The 18,826-nt window shown below is 29.1% G+C and overlaps 5 protein-coding genes across 5 annotated transcripts; 2 read left to right on the forward strand and 3 right to left on the reverse strand.

Moving 5' to 3' along the window:
* Nucleotides 1–162: 162 nt before the first annotated feature.
* On the forward strand, nucleotides 163–1,953 carry Phum_PHUM055750 (uncharacterized protein; the record flags this gene model as incomplete). The annotated part of the gene is made up of 4 exons (XM_002423352.1): nucleotides 163–178; nucleotides 281–523; nucleotides 853–978; nucleotides 1,859–1,953. The coding sequence occupies 4 exons, from the start codon at nucleotides 163–165 to the stop codon at nucleotides 1,951–1,953; spliced, it is 480 nt and encodes a 159-aa protein (XP_002423397.1).
* Nucleotides 1,954–2,328: 375 nt separating this feature from the next.
* On the reverse strand, nucleotides 2,329–2,855 carry Phum_PHUM055760 (uncharacterized protein; the record flags this gene model as incomplete). The annotated part of the gene is made up of 2 exons (XM_002423353.1): nucleotides 2,329–2,767; nucleotides 2,833–2,855. The coding sequence occupies 2 exons, from the start codon at nucleotides 2,853–2,855 to the stop codon at nucleotides 2,329–2,331; spliced, it is 462 nt and encodes a 153-aa protein (XP_002423398.1).
* A 263-nt stretch (nucleotides 2,856–3,118) lies between these two features.
* Phum_PHUM055770 (uncharacterized protein) lies at nucleotides 3,119–13,841 on the reverse strand (the record flags this gene model as incomplete). Its single annotated transcript, XM_002423355.1, has 17 exons — nucleotides 3,119–3,254; nucleotides 3,344–3,546; nucleotides 3,641–3,811; nucleotides 3,909–4,106; nucleotides 4,198–4,477; nucleotides 9,854–9,969; nucleotides 10,053–10,263; nucleotides 10,447–10,571; nucleotides 10,669–10,917; nucleotides 11,030–11,252; nucleotides 11,332–11,488; nucleotides 11,571–11,861; nucleotides 11,931–12,147; nucleotides 12,228–12,421; nucleotides 12,494–12,767; nucleotides 13,220–13,407; nucleotides 13,664–13,841. 17 exons carry the CDS (start codon nucleotides 13,839–13,841, stop codon nucleotides 3,119–3,121), a joined length of 3,411 nt encoding a protein of 1,136 aa, XP_002423400.1.
* On the forward strand, nucleotides 7,392–9,282 carry Phum_PHUM055780 (uncharacterized protein; the record flags this gene model as incomplete). Its single annotated transcript, XM_002423354.1, has 8 exons — nucleotides 7,392–7,530; nucleotides 7,607–7,826; nucleotides 7,914–8,047; nucleotides 8,125–8,325; nucleotides 8,416–8,746; nucleotides 8,823–8,868; nucleotides 8,968–9,118; nucleotides 9,152–9,282. The coding sequence occupies 8 exons, from the start codon at nucleotides 7,392–7,394 to the stop codon at nucleotides 9,280–9,282; spliced, it is 1,353 nt and encodes a 450-aa protein (XP_002423399.1).
* Nucleotides 13,842–14,034: 193 nt separating the features above from the next.
* Nucleotides 14,035–15,031, reverse strand: Phum_PHUM055790 (uncharacterized protein; the record flags this gene model as incomplete). The annotated part of the gene is made up of 4 exons (XM_002423356.1): nucleotides 14,035–14,049; nucleotides 14,335–14,437; nucleotides 14,656–14,728; nucleotides 14,869–15,031. 4 exons carry the CDS (start codon nucleotides 15,029–15,031, stop codon nucleotides 14,035–14,037), a joined length of 354 nt encoding a protein of 117 aa, XP_002423401.1.
* Nucleotides 15,032–18,826: the final 3,795 nt, after the last annotated feature.

An 18,826-nucleotide genomic window follows, 5' to 3' on the forward strand; every position in this document is an offset into this window, starting at 1 on the left:
TCTCCTCCTTTTTTACGTTTGTTTGTTTGTTTGTTTTTGTTTGTTTGTTTGTTTTTATAAAGGGAACGAATTTAATGGATTTTAGTTTAGTATTCGTTTGTAAGTAAATCAATCAATTTATTCGCGTAGTTTTTTTTTTTTCCCCCCACAGGAATAAAAACCATGAAATCCATCGTAAGTTTTTAATTATTATTATTATTATTATTATTATTATTTTTATCATTATCGTTTTGCGTTTTGCGTTTTTTTCAGGTTTTTCTTTTGAATAATTATTTCGTAGGTATTTTTTTAATTTTTTATTTAACACGTGAAACATATTGTTGCGATACAAAATGGATACGACTCGTTTACATGATGTCTTGTGGTAAGAAAAAAAGAGACAGCAGCACTTCGAGTTTTAATGAAACTCTATTGAGAAACATGCCGTCGGATTTTTATGGTGCCGTTAAATATTTAAAAGAAAATGATCCACAAAATCCCATGTTTAAAGACGATCAATTTTTATATAGAATATTAGAAGATGGTGAGTGAGTGAACGGACGTTGTATGATTTTTCTCCCACCCTTCTTATTTATAATATTATCATTATTATTATTTTTGTGTTTTTCTCACAACAGAAAGAGCATACAAAAAAATTCATTCCAAAGTAAAACACGTTTACGTCGTCGAATATAATGTCAAAACGAAAACAACATATTCGGAAAAATCAACAACGAAAAGACCATTTTTTGATAAAATTTTTAAAAATAAATGTCTTCGTACAAATGAAGGTAATTTGTTTAATTATAATTATTATTATGATTGTTTAAAAATAATCACCGATTGATTGATTGATTGATTGATTGTTTTTAGGCATTCACGGTTTTCCGGATCAGTGGGAAGTTGACGAAATCAACGATGATAAAATAAATGAAAATCATCGGAGAAGTTCTAAAATAGATAAATTGATTGAAGAATGTTGTAAAGTTCCTCCCGTTCGTACGTGTAGCGAAAAAACATTCAAGGGAGCTTGTTAAACAAACAAGCTAACAAACAAACAAACAAACAAAACAAACAAAAAACAAAAAACTAAAAACGAAAAATCATCGGAAATGTGGAGAAAAAAGAAAATTTTTTTTTAAATAATTAAACGTTTTTCCTATTATTTATATTGTTGTTGTTTGTTTTTATTATTATTATTATTATTATAATTTCTCTCTCTCTCATTTATTATTATTATTATTATTAATAAAATCGAAAAGAAAATGGAGGTTTTTCCAAGAGTGTATTATTAATTATTTTTCTCCCATCGAAAATGTATTTTCATTTATTTCCGAATTGACGTCATCATCATTTAAACAATTTTCCACGTTATTATTTAAATAATAATAATAATAATTCTTAGGTGAATTTTCCGGTGTTAAGGTACGAGTCACGTGAAAATCGTGAGGTGATAAATTTTCATCCCACGTGTCCCCCCTTTCACAACAATCCGTTTCGAAATCGTCATCGAATTTGACATTTTTATCAAAACTCACCGATGAATTATTTATTTTTATTTTTTGGTTGTCGTTGTTGTTGTCGTTGTCGTCTTCTATTAAACAATCCGTTTGTTTTTCACGTACCGAATACGTCGGATATGCACCCGATAAATTCGTTTTGTCATCCGAAAACGAATACGATTCGTTTTTCCTATCATCTTCCGGAAGTGACGACAAATCCGATGCGGTATTTATTATGATATCCGAATTTAATTCGTTTTTTTCCATAACCGGTGATAAATTCCATATTTGTTTATTATCATTATTATCATTACCATCATTATCGTATAATAATAATAATTGTAAATTGTCTTCTTTTTCCGATAAATAACTTATAGTTCTTTCGCTATCTTCTAAAATGTTTAAACGTGGTATATTTCTCGGGGAATCTTCTTCAACCTCAACCTCATCTATTTCCGTTAATATTCTATGACAGAAAGAAAAACAATTTCCGTTGGAATTACAATTTATTTCCGGTGCGAATGTTTTCAATAATTACCAACAAAAAAACGTACACAAAATCGACATTGATGACGTCATTAACGTGATTTAATTAATGTGCTTTTAATAATCTATTAATTTGTGTATCGTGCACGTGTTTTCTCAATTCAATAATCAATCAATCAATCAATCAATCAATAAATCAATAAAACGTTTTTTTTTTTAATAAATAAAATTTATTTATTTATTTATACGTCCCTTAAAACAAAATTTTAATATTAAATTTTTTTTTTTGCTTTCTTCCACCTCCTCTCTTTCCTCCTCTTCCTCCTTCTTCCCCCTACCCCTCCCCTTCCCCCTTTCATCGTTAGGATCGATAATTTCCGATTCTTTCTCCTCTTTTTCTCGAATTATCATCATCATCATCATCATATTTCATTCGAAAAAAATATTCGTCGGAATTATTAATTAAGTCGTATGTCATCGACAAACCGGAACCCGAATAATATCGTCCGTTTCTCAAACATTCCATTTCCGGTTCTCTTTCATCCGAATAATTGGATCCTTTCATTTCCGATTCGTATAATCGATCGATGAAAATTTTTTTTTTTTTCTTTTTCTTTTTTTTCTTTTTTTTCCTTTCCGTCGGCCACGTGAACGTTCTCGAGGATACGGGTAAGGATCGAAAGGAACTACCAAGGGAACAAGAATATTGTTGTTGTTGTTCTTCATCATCATCATCATCTTCTTCATCATCATCTTCCTCTTCCTCCTCGGTTTCGGGTTTGGTAAGGACGTAGGGAAAGCTGAAATCGGGAATTTTTTTTTGTATTTATGTGCGGTTTAAACGCGACACCTTTTCACAACTAACGATTTCCTTTTAAAATCCGCCATTTTAACATAATACTAATAAATTACATTTACTATCGTCATTATTATTATTATTATTATTATTATTATTATTATTATATTTTGAGGTAGTTGATTCCATTAAAGCTTTTCTTTTCTTTTCTTTCTTTTACAAAACCGTGCGTCAAGTGCATTTTTATTTCACAACACAAACACCACCATTTCAGATTGTTCTTTATGATAAATTTCACTTTAACTACGCATTTACATACTTTTTTTTTCTACGCATTGAAGAACATTGTCTTATCTTACCGTCTGGAATCCTCCAGTGTTCTCGCTTGTTCGAACCTCGCATTCGTAACTTCCCTTCTTAAATCACTTACTTGCTGTGACAGTTCGGCACATTGCGACTGATATTTTCTCACGTCTTGTGATTCCACATCCCTGAAATCACACCAAAAAAAAATATGTGAGGGGGGAAAAAAACCGGAAACTCTTTCCTCAAAAAAAAAAAAAAAAAAAAAAAAACTCACAATTTTTCCGTCAATTCATCGACTTTTTGCCTGAGTTGATGTATCAAAGTTTGCAAATCTTTGTTTGTTATCTTGTGTTCCAACGTTTCCTGTCGGCTGTTGGTCAATGATTTTTCCAATGTTTGCGACAGACTCCTTTCGTGTGTCAATTTTTGATTTAATCCCTCGTATTCTTCGCTGAGACGTCGAACTTCGTTTATCAACTGTTGGACAACAACAACAACAACAACAACAACAAAAATCAAAACAACCGACAAAATGAATGACGTATAAAAGGATTTTGATACTCGCCTGAACTTTTTCTGCATCGTTCGAATTTGCCTGCCTTCTCAAAGCTTCCTTTTGTCCATCCAAAGTCGAACAGAGATCTCTCAAAGCTTTGAGATCTTGTTCCGAACGAATTTTCATTTCCGTTTGTTGCCTCAATTTCGATTCTAATTCTGCTATTTGCGCCGTTAATTCGGCTATCTGATAATAATGATAATAATAATAATAAGTAAATATAAAGGCGGTTTTTTTTTTTTTTTTTCAAAACAAAAATTAATAATAATGATAATTACAATACCTGTTTTTCATAATTGTACAACAAGCTATCCTTGGATGCGATTTGGTGTTCCAAATCCATTATCTTGTTGTTGGCTGCTATCAATTGTGATTTTGTGTTTTCCACAGTTGATTCCAGAGTGTGATTGTTCGATTCCAGAGCCGTCGCTTCGATGCTCAGGCTGCGAAAATGATCCAACATTTGATTCCTTTCCGATTCCTAATTGATTGAAAAACAATAAAATGTATTCGAGTTCCGACAACCGGAAGTTCCGCCGCGATCGTTACGATTATCATTACGTTTTACCAACTTTTTTAGTGAGCAATTCTTCTGCTTTTTTCACTTCCGACACGTATTGCTGAAGTTGTTTTTTCAAATTTTCACAATCTTCTTTTTCCAAATCCAATTCTCTTCTTGCCGTTAGACAATCTTTTGCCGCGGATGCCAAATCGTCTTGCAACCGTCGATTTTCACGTATCAAAGCTTCCTTTTGCAATTCGCACTGTTCGAGTTCTTCTTTCAACCTATCAATTTCCCTTTCCAAACTCCTGAACGTGTAATCCTGACTCGTTTTCTCGCTCATCGTAAATCTAAACCGTGAAAATTTATTTAAATCCATATCGTCATCGAAAGAAAAGAAAAGGAAAGAGAGTAAACACGTGCGAGGACATGAACAACCGCGAGTAGGTAGGTAGCTCATCAACAACAACAAACATTACGATTGTGCGTTTGTTAGCTTCTTGTTGAAAAACAAGATACATTATAATACCGGAACTGATTAGTTCCTGCTACGATGTTGCAAGTGTGAGTCTGCCATCATCACGTGATAAATAAATAACAGAATACGTAGTAGTAGTAGTTAAATCATTGGGGTTAGTTACATAAGAGCTAATATCATTTGCAACGTGGGACGAAAACTCATGCCTTGAGGGAAGGTATTATTCAACCTTATTCACCTACCTAACTTTTTTTTTTTTTTAAACGTAATATTCTCTATTCGTAATTTCCAATTGTGTAAATGCGTTATTATCATTATCATCATCATCATAATTTTTTTCCAGAGGGATTTTCCAGGGTCAAACAAACGTTAAGATAATTAAATACCGGCCGAGTTTATTATTACGTAACAAAACAAAAAACCAACAAAATTGTTTTTTTTTTTTTTTTTTTTTTTTTTTTAATTACTTCAAGTTTTTTTTTATGACTCCTCCAAACCCATCAATTTTAAATAATCCGAGTTTTACGGTTCAGAAGGGAGGGAGAGGGGGAAACAATTTAAAATGGCGGACGTCAAACGTTTATTTTGTTTACCAAATCCATGTTTATATTTAAAAAAAATAAAATATTATTATTATTATTAATAATGGACGATTTTGATATTGTGAGAGAGAGAGAGAAAACAATCCGAGCCTAACCCACGCCACATAGAGAGAGTGAATTAACAGGAAATAACTTGATGGAAGAAAAAAAAAAAAAAACGAGACTTTAACATGCTATTGCCCCATATAAACCCCCCCCCCTCGAATATAAATTCCGGAGTTAATGATTGAAGATTAATAATAATAATAATAATAATAATATTTTTCACGGTTGAAATAACCAAGCCTAATGCTAATGACTTTGTTTGTCCGTCACTTAAAATATACAACAACGTAGTCATTATTATTACTATTTTTTTTTCAAAACCCTAATCGAAGGAAAATTTCTGGATACGGGGGGGGAGAGGGAAAACATTCCCAATTTAAAAATTTTTCATGATTTTCCGGATGAAAAATGGCGCGGAAGGAAACAAACAAACAAACAAACGAATGTAAAAAAAAAATCCGTTTTGTTTTCTTTTCCGAGTAACAATTAGTCATTTTTTTTTTTTTTTTTAGGAAAAGTTACGAAACTAACAAATTATATACAATTTACTTTCACGAGAAATTTCCCCCCCGCGTCCCCGCCTTCCCCTCCCCCTCCCCGCCTTTCCCCCATTCAATTCATTCGCGGTTTTAATTTACGAAAACAAAAACCGTTTTTAAAAAGTCGGCAACAACAACAACAACAACATTAACAATACACGAAACAAAAACATGTTGTTGTTGTTGTTGTTTTTATTACCGTTCGTAACTTTTTTTGGTACCTGCATCATTTAACGGAAAATAATAATAATAATAATAATAATAATAATTTTGTTTAGGAGTAATTACGAGGGCGGCTACTACTAAACGTGCAATTTCAAAGCAATTAAACAAATCCCCCCGCAATAATAGGTCTGGTCGTTACCGGAAAATTTTCCGTGATGAATAAGGAAACATATAAATAATACACAAATCTCGAAACGAAACGTCGATTCGAACATTCTCGAACAAAAAAAAAAAAGGGTTTAAAAGATCAATCCGTTGCGTAAGGTCATATTCTAGGATGAAAATTAACATTCGACGCGTGAATATCATCCGACATATTTATCAACACAACAACAACAACAACAACAACAAACACAAATCCTTCGTCAAAACAAACCCAACAACAACATTTCTCACGACACACACATATCACGCCCTGAATTCTTTTTTATATAATAGGCGAGAAATCAAATCGAAAAAAAAACCAAACCTACGACCTACGATGACTCCTGTCATCGTAAAAAAAATTCTATCATTATTATTATTATTATTATAATTAAATTTAATCTTTGATTTTTGACTTCGATGATAAACCGAACGAATAAAAACATGGCTGACATTCTCATCCGGAAAAAAAATAATTAATAATTAACGTATAAAAAAAAAAAAAGACCTTTCCCTCTTTGAAACAAACAACAACGGTCGCAATAGACAAACGACAAACAACAACGCCAATAAAAATCATTATTAATAATAATAATAATACGAGAACGTTTAAAACAAACGAGAATTTAGTTTAATGTTAGTCGTGCGTCTGTCTGCGTATGCGTGCGTGTGCGTGTCTCGAATTCTGTCTCGAAAAATCTGGAATTGCGTGAGGAAGTAAATTCGTGAAGGAGGTGCGTGAGTGAGTGCGTGCGTATGCGTCCGTGCATAGAAATAAAAATTTAAATTGCGTAACAGAAACCGACTCATGATATGGAAAGTATGTCAAAGTGATGAAGCATGAATAGTCTGCGTTTGTATTCAACCTGAGAAAGAACCTGAATTTTCGACCGTTAAAAAAATTATTACGTACGTCGATCGTTGTACAAAAAAAAAAAATCGCGGAAAACAAAGTAACGAACCTACGGTTGATTTTTCGCGGGTGTGGAAAATCGATTGGATTTTAATTGGATACCTAATAAATTATTTCGGGGGGCTCACCGTCCAAGATTTTTATTATATATAAGTTAAAAAAAAAAAGTTTTAAAAAACCTGAAAGTGACGTGAAGTTCGAAGAAAGTTTTACTTACAAACGAGAAAATATTGTTACGAAATCATTTGTTTAAACAAAAAAAACATTAATATTCAATTGTTTGTCGAAGGGTGAATAAATAAGGGGTTAAAAAAAAAAATGAAGGGAGTCATAATTTTTGGATTTATCCAATTGTTAACACTACACGCCGCCATACTACCTCCCCCTTGGGCAGATCCGGATCGTAATCCGTGTGCTTCGCAACCTGGAGGATGGTTATTGATTTATTGGCCCCCGGGTAAGTCGAAACCTTTTTTTTTTTCGAAGAAAAATTATCGTCATTACGAGTTTCCGTCACGATCTAAACCTTACAGATAAAAAATGCTACAGAATTTTTCAAAGGGGATACCCGTGTCCGGAAACGATGGAATTAAATCCGATGCAAGATCATTTTAACAGAACGGTCGCGGATTGTAGGTGTCCCCCGAGAACGGCTCAAATTTTAAATTCTGATAAATGTTACGAAATAAACACCAAAGGTCCCTGCGAAGATGGCGAATATTTTGCCCCCCTGCGACAATCGATAAACGGAAGGTAAACAAAACAAAAAACGCATTCCCATCGACCGAATAATAATAATAATAATAAACGGAAAATTTCTAATTGGAATTCATTTTTTAGAGAAAGAATAGGACGATGCATAAAAGCAAAACAATGCAAACCCGAAGAAGTTTTTTGGGCTGCGACGGGACAATGTTTTTTAAAGTATACCAAAGGACCCTGCCCAGATGGTGAACTTATTACCCTCAACAAAGGTAAACACCCACCCACGCACACACAAAAAGGGTGTCAAAGTGAAATTTTTCTCATTCATATTCATCGGGATTTTCAGAAACTCAATTAGGAGAATGTCAATGTTCTAAGAACGGACCACTTTCAAAATTCTATTGGAATCCCACGAAAACGTGTCACGAGTACTTTACAAAGGGACCATGTTTGGAAAAGGGAACTTTATTCTTACCGGGATCGACTTGCGGCTGTCATAACAGTCTCCCCAATTACGATTTTAACACTCATCAATGTTACGAAATCGGTAACCTGAAATCTCATTCATTCATTTTCATTTATCCCAAAAAAAAAAATTTTTTTAACTTTTTAAAAAAAATGATTTTCTTTTGCTCAGGAACGATGGGACCGTGTAAATCCGGACAGTTGTTCCAAGTCGAACCCCCCAAACTTAAAGGAAGTTGCATTTGCAAACCGGAACACGTGCCCTGGGACGATGGTCAATGTTACCGCCTATACACTCGAGGCCCTTGTTTAAAAGGGGAAATTTTATTTCCCAATAAAACTTGCATCGAAAATCCTTGTCCGAAAGGAAAATTGTATTTTCCACAAGATGGTTCTTGCCACAGAGTCGGAGTGAGAGGGCCTTGTGCGAGAGGTCAATTAGTGCTCTTTGAACCTAGCGTCAGATCATCTGTCGAAGGAATATCTTATAGAGGAATGTGTGGGTGAGTTAAAGAACCTGATTTCGCATTATTTCCCTTAATTGATATATCGTTAAAATACAAAACGTCACGATTTCAGGTGTTCCGGCCCTACGAAATGCAAAATCCAAGAGGAAGACGATGACGTGGATCCGAACAAAATAAACGGGAGGAGTACCTTAAATGAAATCGACTCAACCAAATCCAACGTGAAAAATCTAAGAAACAGTCATCAATTCCTCAAGGAAAACGCGTACAAGATAAGGATTTGCGAGAAAAATGAAAACTCCAAAGACGACAATTGCTACTCCCTTTACTCTCAGGGCCCGTGTTCGCAAGGGGAGTGGTTACTACCCGTCAGACAAGGTCGTACCGACAAACAATATCACAGATTCGGTTGGACGGATCCCGATCCCTCTCTACTCCAAGACGAATCGACCAAGTTAAAAGCTAGATGCGAATGCAAACCCGGATTTAGCAAATCGTCAAACGGAAACGGATGTCATCTTCCTTTGGTCACGTTGGCAAAATTTCTCAACGGGGAAGATTTATTTAGCTGACCTACATGACAACCCTAACTTACTACGTTTTCTTTTTTTTTCGTTAACTTATTAATTATTATGAGCACTAAACGAAATGCGGAACTCATATTTTAACATTCGAAAAAAAAAAAAAAAAAAAAAACGAAAATTGCAAAATGACATTTCCAAGAATCTCAACAAATAAAAAGTTTTGTCCAAAAGTAAAATAATAAATTAAATGTGAAAATTTCAGCTAACACACACACACAACACAATGCCATGCAAAAAAAAAAAAAAAACACATAAAAAAAAAAATAATAATAATAATAATAAAAAGTGAAAGTTTTCGTGTAAATATATGTAAAAAAAAAAAAATAAATTTCTCTTAAATTCTTCTGCCAGAGACTAAGATGTAATATAACGCGAAATATTGAAAACAAACGAACGCGATAAAAGCCTTTTTTTTTTTTTTGTTTTCTACCATGAATTATTAATAATATTTTTTTTTCGTTATTTTTTATCAATAAAAAAAAAAAAAAAAAAAAAAAAAAAAAAAACTGATCAACGTGCAATTTTTCGATATAAAATTGTAAATAAAATAAAGACTTACTCGAATTTTTTTTCAAGATGGCATATTGCATCTTTGAGATCCGCGATGCAACTGTCCTGTTTTTTTAATTGCATTTCCAATTTTGCAACTTTTTCCGTTTTCTCATCCAAATTTATCTGCAATCAAATCAATCACATGAATAATTATTATTATTTTTTTTTTTTGGGGGGGGTTTTTCAAGTAGGATTTTTTCACTTACCAGTAAACCATCCTTTTCCTTTTCGACGTACGATATGTTTGATATCAGACTCGCCTTTTCCTTTTTCAGGCACGTTATTTCGCTCTCCAAATCACTATTTATTCTTTCCAATTCGAGTACTTTATTATTTGACACGCGTAATTCAACTTCGATTTGAGAAAATCGATTTTGTATCTCTGAAAATGACCTGTCCGTTTGTTCTTGTAATGTTCTAGAACGAGAAAAATTAAATTAATTTGACCTGTGACATCACAATTTATATATATTTTTTTAAATAAAATTTATTTACTTCAATTGATTATAATTTGCTTTCATTTGTGCCAATTCTCCGTGTGCTTTACGTATATTTTCCTTATAAACATCGCATTGTTCTTCCAGGTTCGTTAATGTGAACCTTTGCGAACTTTGACTGCTTATCAAATCCCTTCTTTCCGCTTCTAAACGTCGTATCCTATCTTCGTTTTCGCGAATGATCCTTTCGAGTCTCGACATTTCTCCCATTTGATTTTCTTTCGATAACTATTCAACAAAAACAAATTATTTTCTTAAACAAATACACTTTTTTTTTTTTTTTTACAACGGTTAAAAAAGTATGACGACTATAATAATTTTTTACTCTGATTCTTTCTCTGAGCGCATCCCTTTCACCTTGCAATCTTGATATGTCCGAAAGTGCCATATCCCGTTCTTTTTCCAATCTATCCAATATTATTTTAATAGAATCTCCAGAGGAACAAGACAAGTGATCGTTATACTCCATTTTTTTCAAAACGGAAGAATTTTCACGTTTCAAAACGAAATTATCCTTCTTTAAATCTCTTATTTCTTTTTCTAACTCTCTTATTTGCTTTAATAATTCCGCATTCTGTAAATAATAATATTATTTTGAAAAAAAGAAAATACAAGTGTTCGAGATAGGTAGGTAGGTAGGTAGGTAGGTAGGTAGGTAGGTAGGTATATGTGCCTTTTTGACTTACCCCATCGGGTCGAACGGGATAACAATCGAGTTGATTTTTTAAACGATGACATTCATTATGATAAAAATCTCTTTCTTCTTGTACTTTGTGAAATAATGATATGCTATAATTTTTATGCAAACAATCATTTAAATCTTTATCTTTTTCTTTTTTATTTTCCTTACATAATTTCGAAACCGTTTTGTTTTCGTTAAATACGGTCGGCATCTTAGTATTAGGAAGACTAAAAATTCATTCGAAAATATTATTATTAAAAATTGGCGAAAGTAGTTGATAATTTTTTTTTTTTTTGAGGTAATTACCCGAGAGCATAATTGTATTTTTTAGGCATTCCTTTTTGAGAATTCTTACACGAAGTACCCAATATATCCATGACTTTTTCTTCCATGTCACTCAATTGCCTCTGTAAACTTTTGTTTATTTCTTGCATACGCGAAATTTCCGAATTTAAATTTTTTTCTGTAATTAAAAAAAGAAATTTAAGTTAATAGTTTCGTTTAAAGTATTATTATACATAATTCAAATAACACATTATACTTACCTATTAATAAAAAATAATTTATTTTGTCATTCAATTGTTTTTTTTCCCCCGTCACGGTTTGTAGATTTTCTTCCAATCTTTGTTTTTCTTTAAGTAAATTTTTCGAATCGAATTCGTTACGTTCAATTTGATTTTTCATACTTAATATTATTTCTTCTAATTTTTTGATTTCTTCATTTTTTTCCATAAGTTTTTCTCCCATAATATCAAGATTTTTTAAATTATTTTTAACTTTGTTTTGACATTCTTCTTCTACTGCTAGTGCCATGTGATCAATATCCTTTAATTCTCCTGAAACAAATTAAAATAATTATTTATTTATCGAAATAAATCATTCATATATAATTGTATTTCACATACTTTCTAAATGTTGATTTCTTTCTGCTAAATTCAAGGCTCTATTCATGGCTTCATGTTGCTTTTCGACAGCTTCTTCTAACTGCTCCTCAAGAGATTTTATTCTGCAATCTTTCTGCTTACATTGACAACAACAACTTTCTTTATTGATTGCAGATAAAGGACGTCCTCCTTCCAATGCATGTTTTAGCCTGCTTATTTCTCTGTCTTTCTGAGTAATCTAAAATAATATAACAAAAGCTAACAATAGTTTTTTTTAAAATTAAATTAAATGAAATCTATAAAAAAAAATTAACTTACCTGACATTTGAGAGCTGCTATTATGTCTGATTGGTGTTGATTTTCTAATTTTAATTCATCTAACTCTTCCAATAAATCTGAACGTTTTCCTTCCATTTCGATGAGCTTACAATTTACACCGACATCATTTTTTTCATGTTTTTCCAACCACAATTTACAATTTTCTTCTTTTTCATCAAGAGTCAAAGGCTTAACTGTTAAAGGATACTGTTTTCATTTTAAAGTAATAGAAATTTTCTTTAAATTAGTCGAAACAAATGATATACCTGCACTTATAGAACCTGAATTTTTTAATGCTAAAGTTAAAATTTTATTTTTCGTTATTAATTCTTTCACCCTATCGGATGTCACCCTGTGCATAAATTCTAAATCTGCCAATTTGAGTTCGTTTTTCCTGGTTTTTCTTTTAAAATCTTGAAGTTCTTTTTCATGCTCTTGTTTTAATTTAAATAATTGCCCTTGTAAATCACTATTTTCTATAACCAACCTTCCATTATCTTCTTGATATGGTAATAAACTTTTCTTTAAATTAATTTTTTCCTAAAAATTTTATGGAATTAAAATTTCCCAAAAAGAAAAGTTATACTAATTAATATATTTAAAAATTCCTTTTTTTTTTTCAAACAAGTTTTACTTCTTTCATTAATTAAAACTACCGAGGAACTAATGTAACAGTGAATGCATTGGCTTGGTAGTATGTTACCATAACAACACTCATTCAAATAAAACTCGTGCTATTCATGCATTAGTAAAGTCTGAATGGGTCTGAACATTGTTTTATTCTTTGTAAAAAGATAGAAAAGACTAATATTACTACAAAGAATTCACATGTGTGTGTTTCAAACAAATTGTGTGGGAAAAAAAATGTAAAAATGTAGTATTTTGGTACAAAAACTAAGAAAATTAAGTCGTGCAATAGGTTTTACACAAAATACCCTTGTAAAATGTAACTCAGGTGTAAAATGCCACTCAATTCTGAACACAAATTTTACCTTATCTACTTTTTCAATAATTTGCTTGTAATGTTTAATTTGTTCCTTAGATATTAGTAAATCTTTAATCAATTTTTCTAAAAGAGGCAAAGTACCATACGACAAAGAATATTTATAACCTAATTTTTCTATTTGTTTGTAGATATTAGAAAATTTTTTAACTTCATTAGTAGTAAAATTCATAATGCCTATTTAATATTTTAAATAAAAATTATAATAGTAATAATAATAATAATAATCAAAAAATAAATTTTAAAAAGTTTCAAGTAAAATATTACCTAATTGTTTTATATACTTAATTGTTATTTTTTGAACATTTTATGAAATAAAAAGGTCACTTGAATGTTTAATTCTCCTGAAATAAAGAAAATTTTACTAAACTAAAGTTCGACGGAGTTCAACATTCAAAAATTAAGTTAAATATTAAAGAAATATGTAATAAACCATAAAAAACAATTAATATCGTAACCGACAAATACAATTGCGGGCACTGTAAACAATGCCTCCGCGATAACGAAAATGAAAAAATGTCGTGACCAAAAAGCGTATAGAAAGTAACGACATTATTCATTCCATTTTTAACGACCGTTAATTCATTATTGGTGTTTATAACAATCAACATTTTTTTTTATTGCTTTTCAAATTTTTAATTGCAAGTTTTTTTTTTTTAAAAATCATTAAAATAATGTACTTTTTAATTTTACTGCTCCTGTAAATTCAGTAGATTACAAAAAAAAATGTTAATTATCATTTTTATTTTAAAATAAAGAAAATATATGGAGATTAGATAGATCTACTAGTTTATAAAATTGTTTTTATATCGAAACAATCTTCAAAATAATTTGAATATTCGATAATTAGAAGAATCATAAAAGATGTATGTTTTGAACATACAATTCCTAATTATAATATTTAAATATAATATAATGTACAAAATTTTTCAATTCGAAATAATTATTTCAGAATAGTTTTAAATTTTTATTGAAAATAAAAACAGCAAAATATTTTTTTTTATTGAATTAAAAGTAAAAATAAAGTTTAATTACATTTAAATAAAAAAAAAAAAAAAAACCAAATTAAAAAAATGGCTTAAGCGGTAGATTTTCCATAAGAACATGTGGTTGAGCTTGTACTTCTTTAAATTCTTCAGTATTTAAGAAATCATCAAAATCCATTTCCATATCACGACCAGTTAAAACATCTAATTGAAAGTTTGAACTAGGTAAAAAAGGATGTCTTCCAATCTAAATATATTAATTATATTATATCGTCAATTTTTAAAAAGTAGAATTCGAAAACTTTTTGCAATATATATATATTATACTATATATAATATAACATATAATATATATATATATTATAATATATATATTATAATATTATATTATAATAATAAATTATAATATATTATATATAATATATATATATAAACATACATAAAACAATCGAGACTACGTACCTGTCTGGCAGCCTTAAGTTCCATGGCTTGAATTAAAGGTCCAGCCGGTCCTTGTGCATTAAGCATAACAGCATTGTTTAATTTTATTTCATTATTTCTGAACTAAAAAATAAAATTATAAAAAATAAATTTTTAATATATATATAATAAAGCTTTAATTTTTAATTTTAAATACTTACATTTCTAATACTGCTTTCAAGTGGATGATTAGACTGCAATTGTACTCTAGCAGAATTCCATCCAGATTGTAGTGTTGATGTTATTCCATAACCATTATCATCAAAACGGAAATGATCAGGTTTTTTTGTTTTACCAAAAGGTAATCCTAAAGACTGAAAAAAGCATAAATACATTTAAGCTTGTTTAAAATGACTTCACGGAACGGTATTAAAACCAAAAAAAATTTTTTTTTTTCACATTTGGAAAATAAAATTTTGAAAAAAATATAATAAAATATCATAATAAATAATTTAAAGAAATAATTTAATATAATTAAACATAAAATTTTTGGATAACCTCAACTGTAAACTAAATCACAAAAAAAATTTTTTAAATTCAAAAAAACTTACCATTATTTATAAATTTTTTTTTTTAAAATTACTTAAAATTAATTATAATTATATTAATATTATTTAATTATTTATATTATATTAATAATAAAAATACGAATGAAAAAAATTTATGACTTCCTCCGAGTTGAATTTTAGCTGAGTAACCAACTGAAGACACAAGAAGAATAACTGAAACTAGTTTGAAATTTCACCGCTAGGTGGTGTCGCTTCGCGCGTTTTTTTTTGTAAACAAAACAGTTACGTGTTTACAAAAAATGACGCTAGAGCGCTCTCACTTCCCTAAATTATAGCAATTTAAAAAAAAAAATTTTACTAATTAATTAAATTATAATTACTTTTATTTAATTAATTTAATTAAAAATAATTATTTTAATCGTGTAATAAAGTAATTAAATTAAATTATAAAAAAATGTTTTTTAAAAATAATAAAGAAATAAAGGAAGAAAAATTAATAATAATTTTTTTTTTTTTTTGGGATTTAAAAGTGGAATTAGACTTTTTTTTTGGGGGGAGGGGAAGGGGGAGGGAAAAAGGTTTTCCACATTTTGTATACAATTATTTATATGAAACAAATTCCTTTTGTCACATCGTACACGGACAATTGAGTTTCGATTTAAAAATACGAAAACAAAAATGAAAAGGAAAAAAGTTTTTTTGGGGGTAGTACCACATTAACAATGATACCCGCGGTACCTTTGACAAATGTTTTGTCGCCTTATTTGTCAAAAAAAACGACTGACAGGTCTATTGAAAATGAAAAAAAAAACGGTTTAACTAGTGAAAGTCCCGTTGCTTTCCTTTTTTTTTTTTTGCTGCTGTCTTTCGATTGTAAAAGGATTAGTATAAAAAAAAAAAAATGTCTTTTACATTGCCAATCATTTTTATTTGTTGTTTTCATTATAAAAGTCAGTTTTTTTTTTTTAAAAAAAGGAAAATATTATTGTTAAATGTTTGTCAATAATTTTGTCGAGACAAATTTTAAAATATAAAAACAATCGATTTAAATAATAAGTCTACCTTTTCCCTTCGTATAAAGTAAAACAATTCAAAAAATCGTTAAAAATATACCGGAAACGTATGGAGACACCTACAGAAATTTTCTCGAATTAATTGATTTAAAATTGTTTAAACTCCAGTTTTTAAACATTTTTTAATCCGTTTCATTTCCGTTACCTTGAAAACAAAATTAAACAAAATGACTTTGTTACATAAACAAATATTAAAAAAAAAAAAAAAAAAAAAAGCGCTAAAACTCTTCAAACAAAATTATATATTTAGGTTGAAACTTATCTATCGTTGAACCTAAAATGGCAGGTTGTTTAAACAGCAGTTTTTTTTTTTTTTTTTCCTATTCATTTAAAGATTTCTTTTTTTGATAATTCAAAATAAAAAACCTTAAAATAATAATAATAATTAAAAAAGGAAGTCGAAATATGAAATTTTTATCGATGCCATTTTGTTGTTAACCAACGATAAAGAGGAAGGGAAACCGAGAAGAAGAAGCAGAAGACAAAAAAAAAAAAAAGCAGAATAAAAATAAGAACCGCCTTCTTTGATCCTCCAGACTTTTTTTTACGATTTATTTTAACGTTTTTTTATTGGTTCTTTTCTTTTTATTTATTTTTATTTTTTTTTTTTACGATTTTCTAAACTTGTTTTCATTTTTCAATCTGATAATTTTAAACAACTTATGTTAATACGAATTACCGGATTGGTCGTCGAATAATAAAATAAATAATAATAATAATAATAATAATAATTCTAACCGGTTTTAAAAATAATAATGATAAAGACGTTATTAAAAAATTTTATTTTCTTTACTTAGTTTTCGAAGGTTTTTTTTTTTTTTTTTTTTGTTTTTTAAATTAAAACGTAATTTTAACGGATGGGGGGGCAGGAGAAGGGAGATGGGGGGATGGAGGGGGAGGGGAAATGGACAACCAACAACGCGTTTAATATAAATTTTTTTTCGAAACTAAAAATTGAGAGAGTTAATATTAACAAAGTTCAAATATATATATGTAATGTAAATTCGAATTTCCCAAATGAATTTTCCACGTCTTGATGCATATTAAAATCCCATAAGTATATATAATTTTTTACTTATATTATAGGATTTAACAATTTAATAAAATTTGATTTAAAATACATGAATTGTTAAATTTTCCCAAATGAATAATTTCTCATCGTTATAACTTTATTGTTATTGTTGTTCTTCTTATATCGAATTACATTCGTGTCGTCTGCTACTGCTGCCTTATTCTCTCTCTCTCTCTCTATCTCTTACGCAACATTATTATTATAATATAAAAATATTCATTTTTTTTTTTTGGGGGGGGGAGGGTTCATTTATACTCACACACGCAAAAGTATAAATACTTCGACATTTTACGGTATTTAAATTATATATATATTATTATTATTATTTGTATATTTTGTAATAGGTTAAATGTTTTAAATGTTAAATATTTTAGGTTAAAATCCCTCCTCCCCCCGAATTATATATATTTATTATTATTATTATTTAAAAAAATTTTTATTTCTAATTCCGAAGTACTTTCGAAAAAGTATCACGACGGTGCTTTTTTTTTTGTATGCCATCCGAAGGTTTTTTATTTAAAGTTTATTTGAAAACAGAAAACCAGAGAGAAAATGATGATAATAATAATAAGGTTTTCAGGTAAACAAAAAATCGGTTACGTTGTCTATCCAATTATGTCATAAATTATATTGTCTATATCTTCTTCTTCGTCGTCGTCTTCTTCGTCCTCCATTTTGTTGTTAGTCTTTTGATTTTCTTTTTTTTTTTTTTTGCACCTCAAACATTTTATTGTCACTGATTCATTCTTTTGTCTGACGTTTCGTACCTTTTTTTTTTTTTATTTTTCCGTCATCGAATAAAATATTTAAATATATACAGAAAACATAATACGGGGAGGTTTTTTTTTTTTTTTTGTTAATATCATAATATAAAGGTTGACAAGTTTTGCCGACGACTTATTTTTCTTGTAATTATCATCGTGTTTTTAAAAATGGTATAAAAATAATTACATACTTATTATTATTATTATTATTATTTAGTAGTCAAATGAAAGAAGAATTCAATTGTGTTTTTAAAAAAAAAACCATCGCCATATTTTTTTTCTTTCTTTTCTTTAAAATTTCTCTCTCCATTTTTTTTTTTTTTTACATTCATAAATTTACATTCATTTATATATTTTTCGCATACGTAAAATAATTTTCCTTTGTTTCCCATTATTATTATTATTTATTTATTTATTTACTTAATGTTTTTATTTATTTATTTTCCTTTGTTTAAAAAAAAAAAATTCAAATCAAAGAGTTGTCGATTGGGCGACGCCATTTTACATTTAGTTATAATAAAATCGTTTTTATTTTAATTTATTTTTAATTAATTTATTTTAATTATTATTATTATTAAAAATATTTACGTTATTTATTAAATTAAAAAAAAAATTTTAAAAGAAGAAACAAAAGGAGAAAAGAAAATTGGAAATGAAAATTATTAAAATTCGATGCAAAATACGTATCGCGAATTTTTTTTTTTTTTTTTTT

The sequence above is a fragment of the Pediculus humanus genome, genomic scaffold, assembly GCF_000006295.1.
Source record: "Pediculus humanus corporis 1103172107403 genomic scaffold, whole genome shotgun sequence".
NCBI classification, from domain to species: Eukaryota; Metazoa; Arthropoda; class Insecta; order Psocodea; family Pediculidae; genus Pediculus; species Pediculus humanus.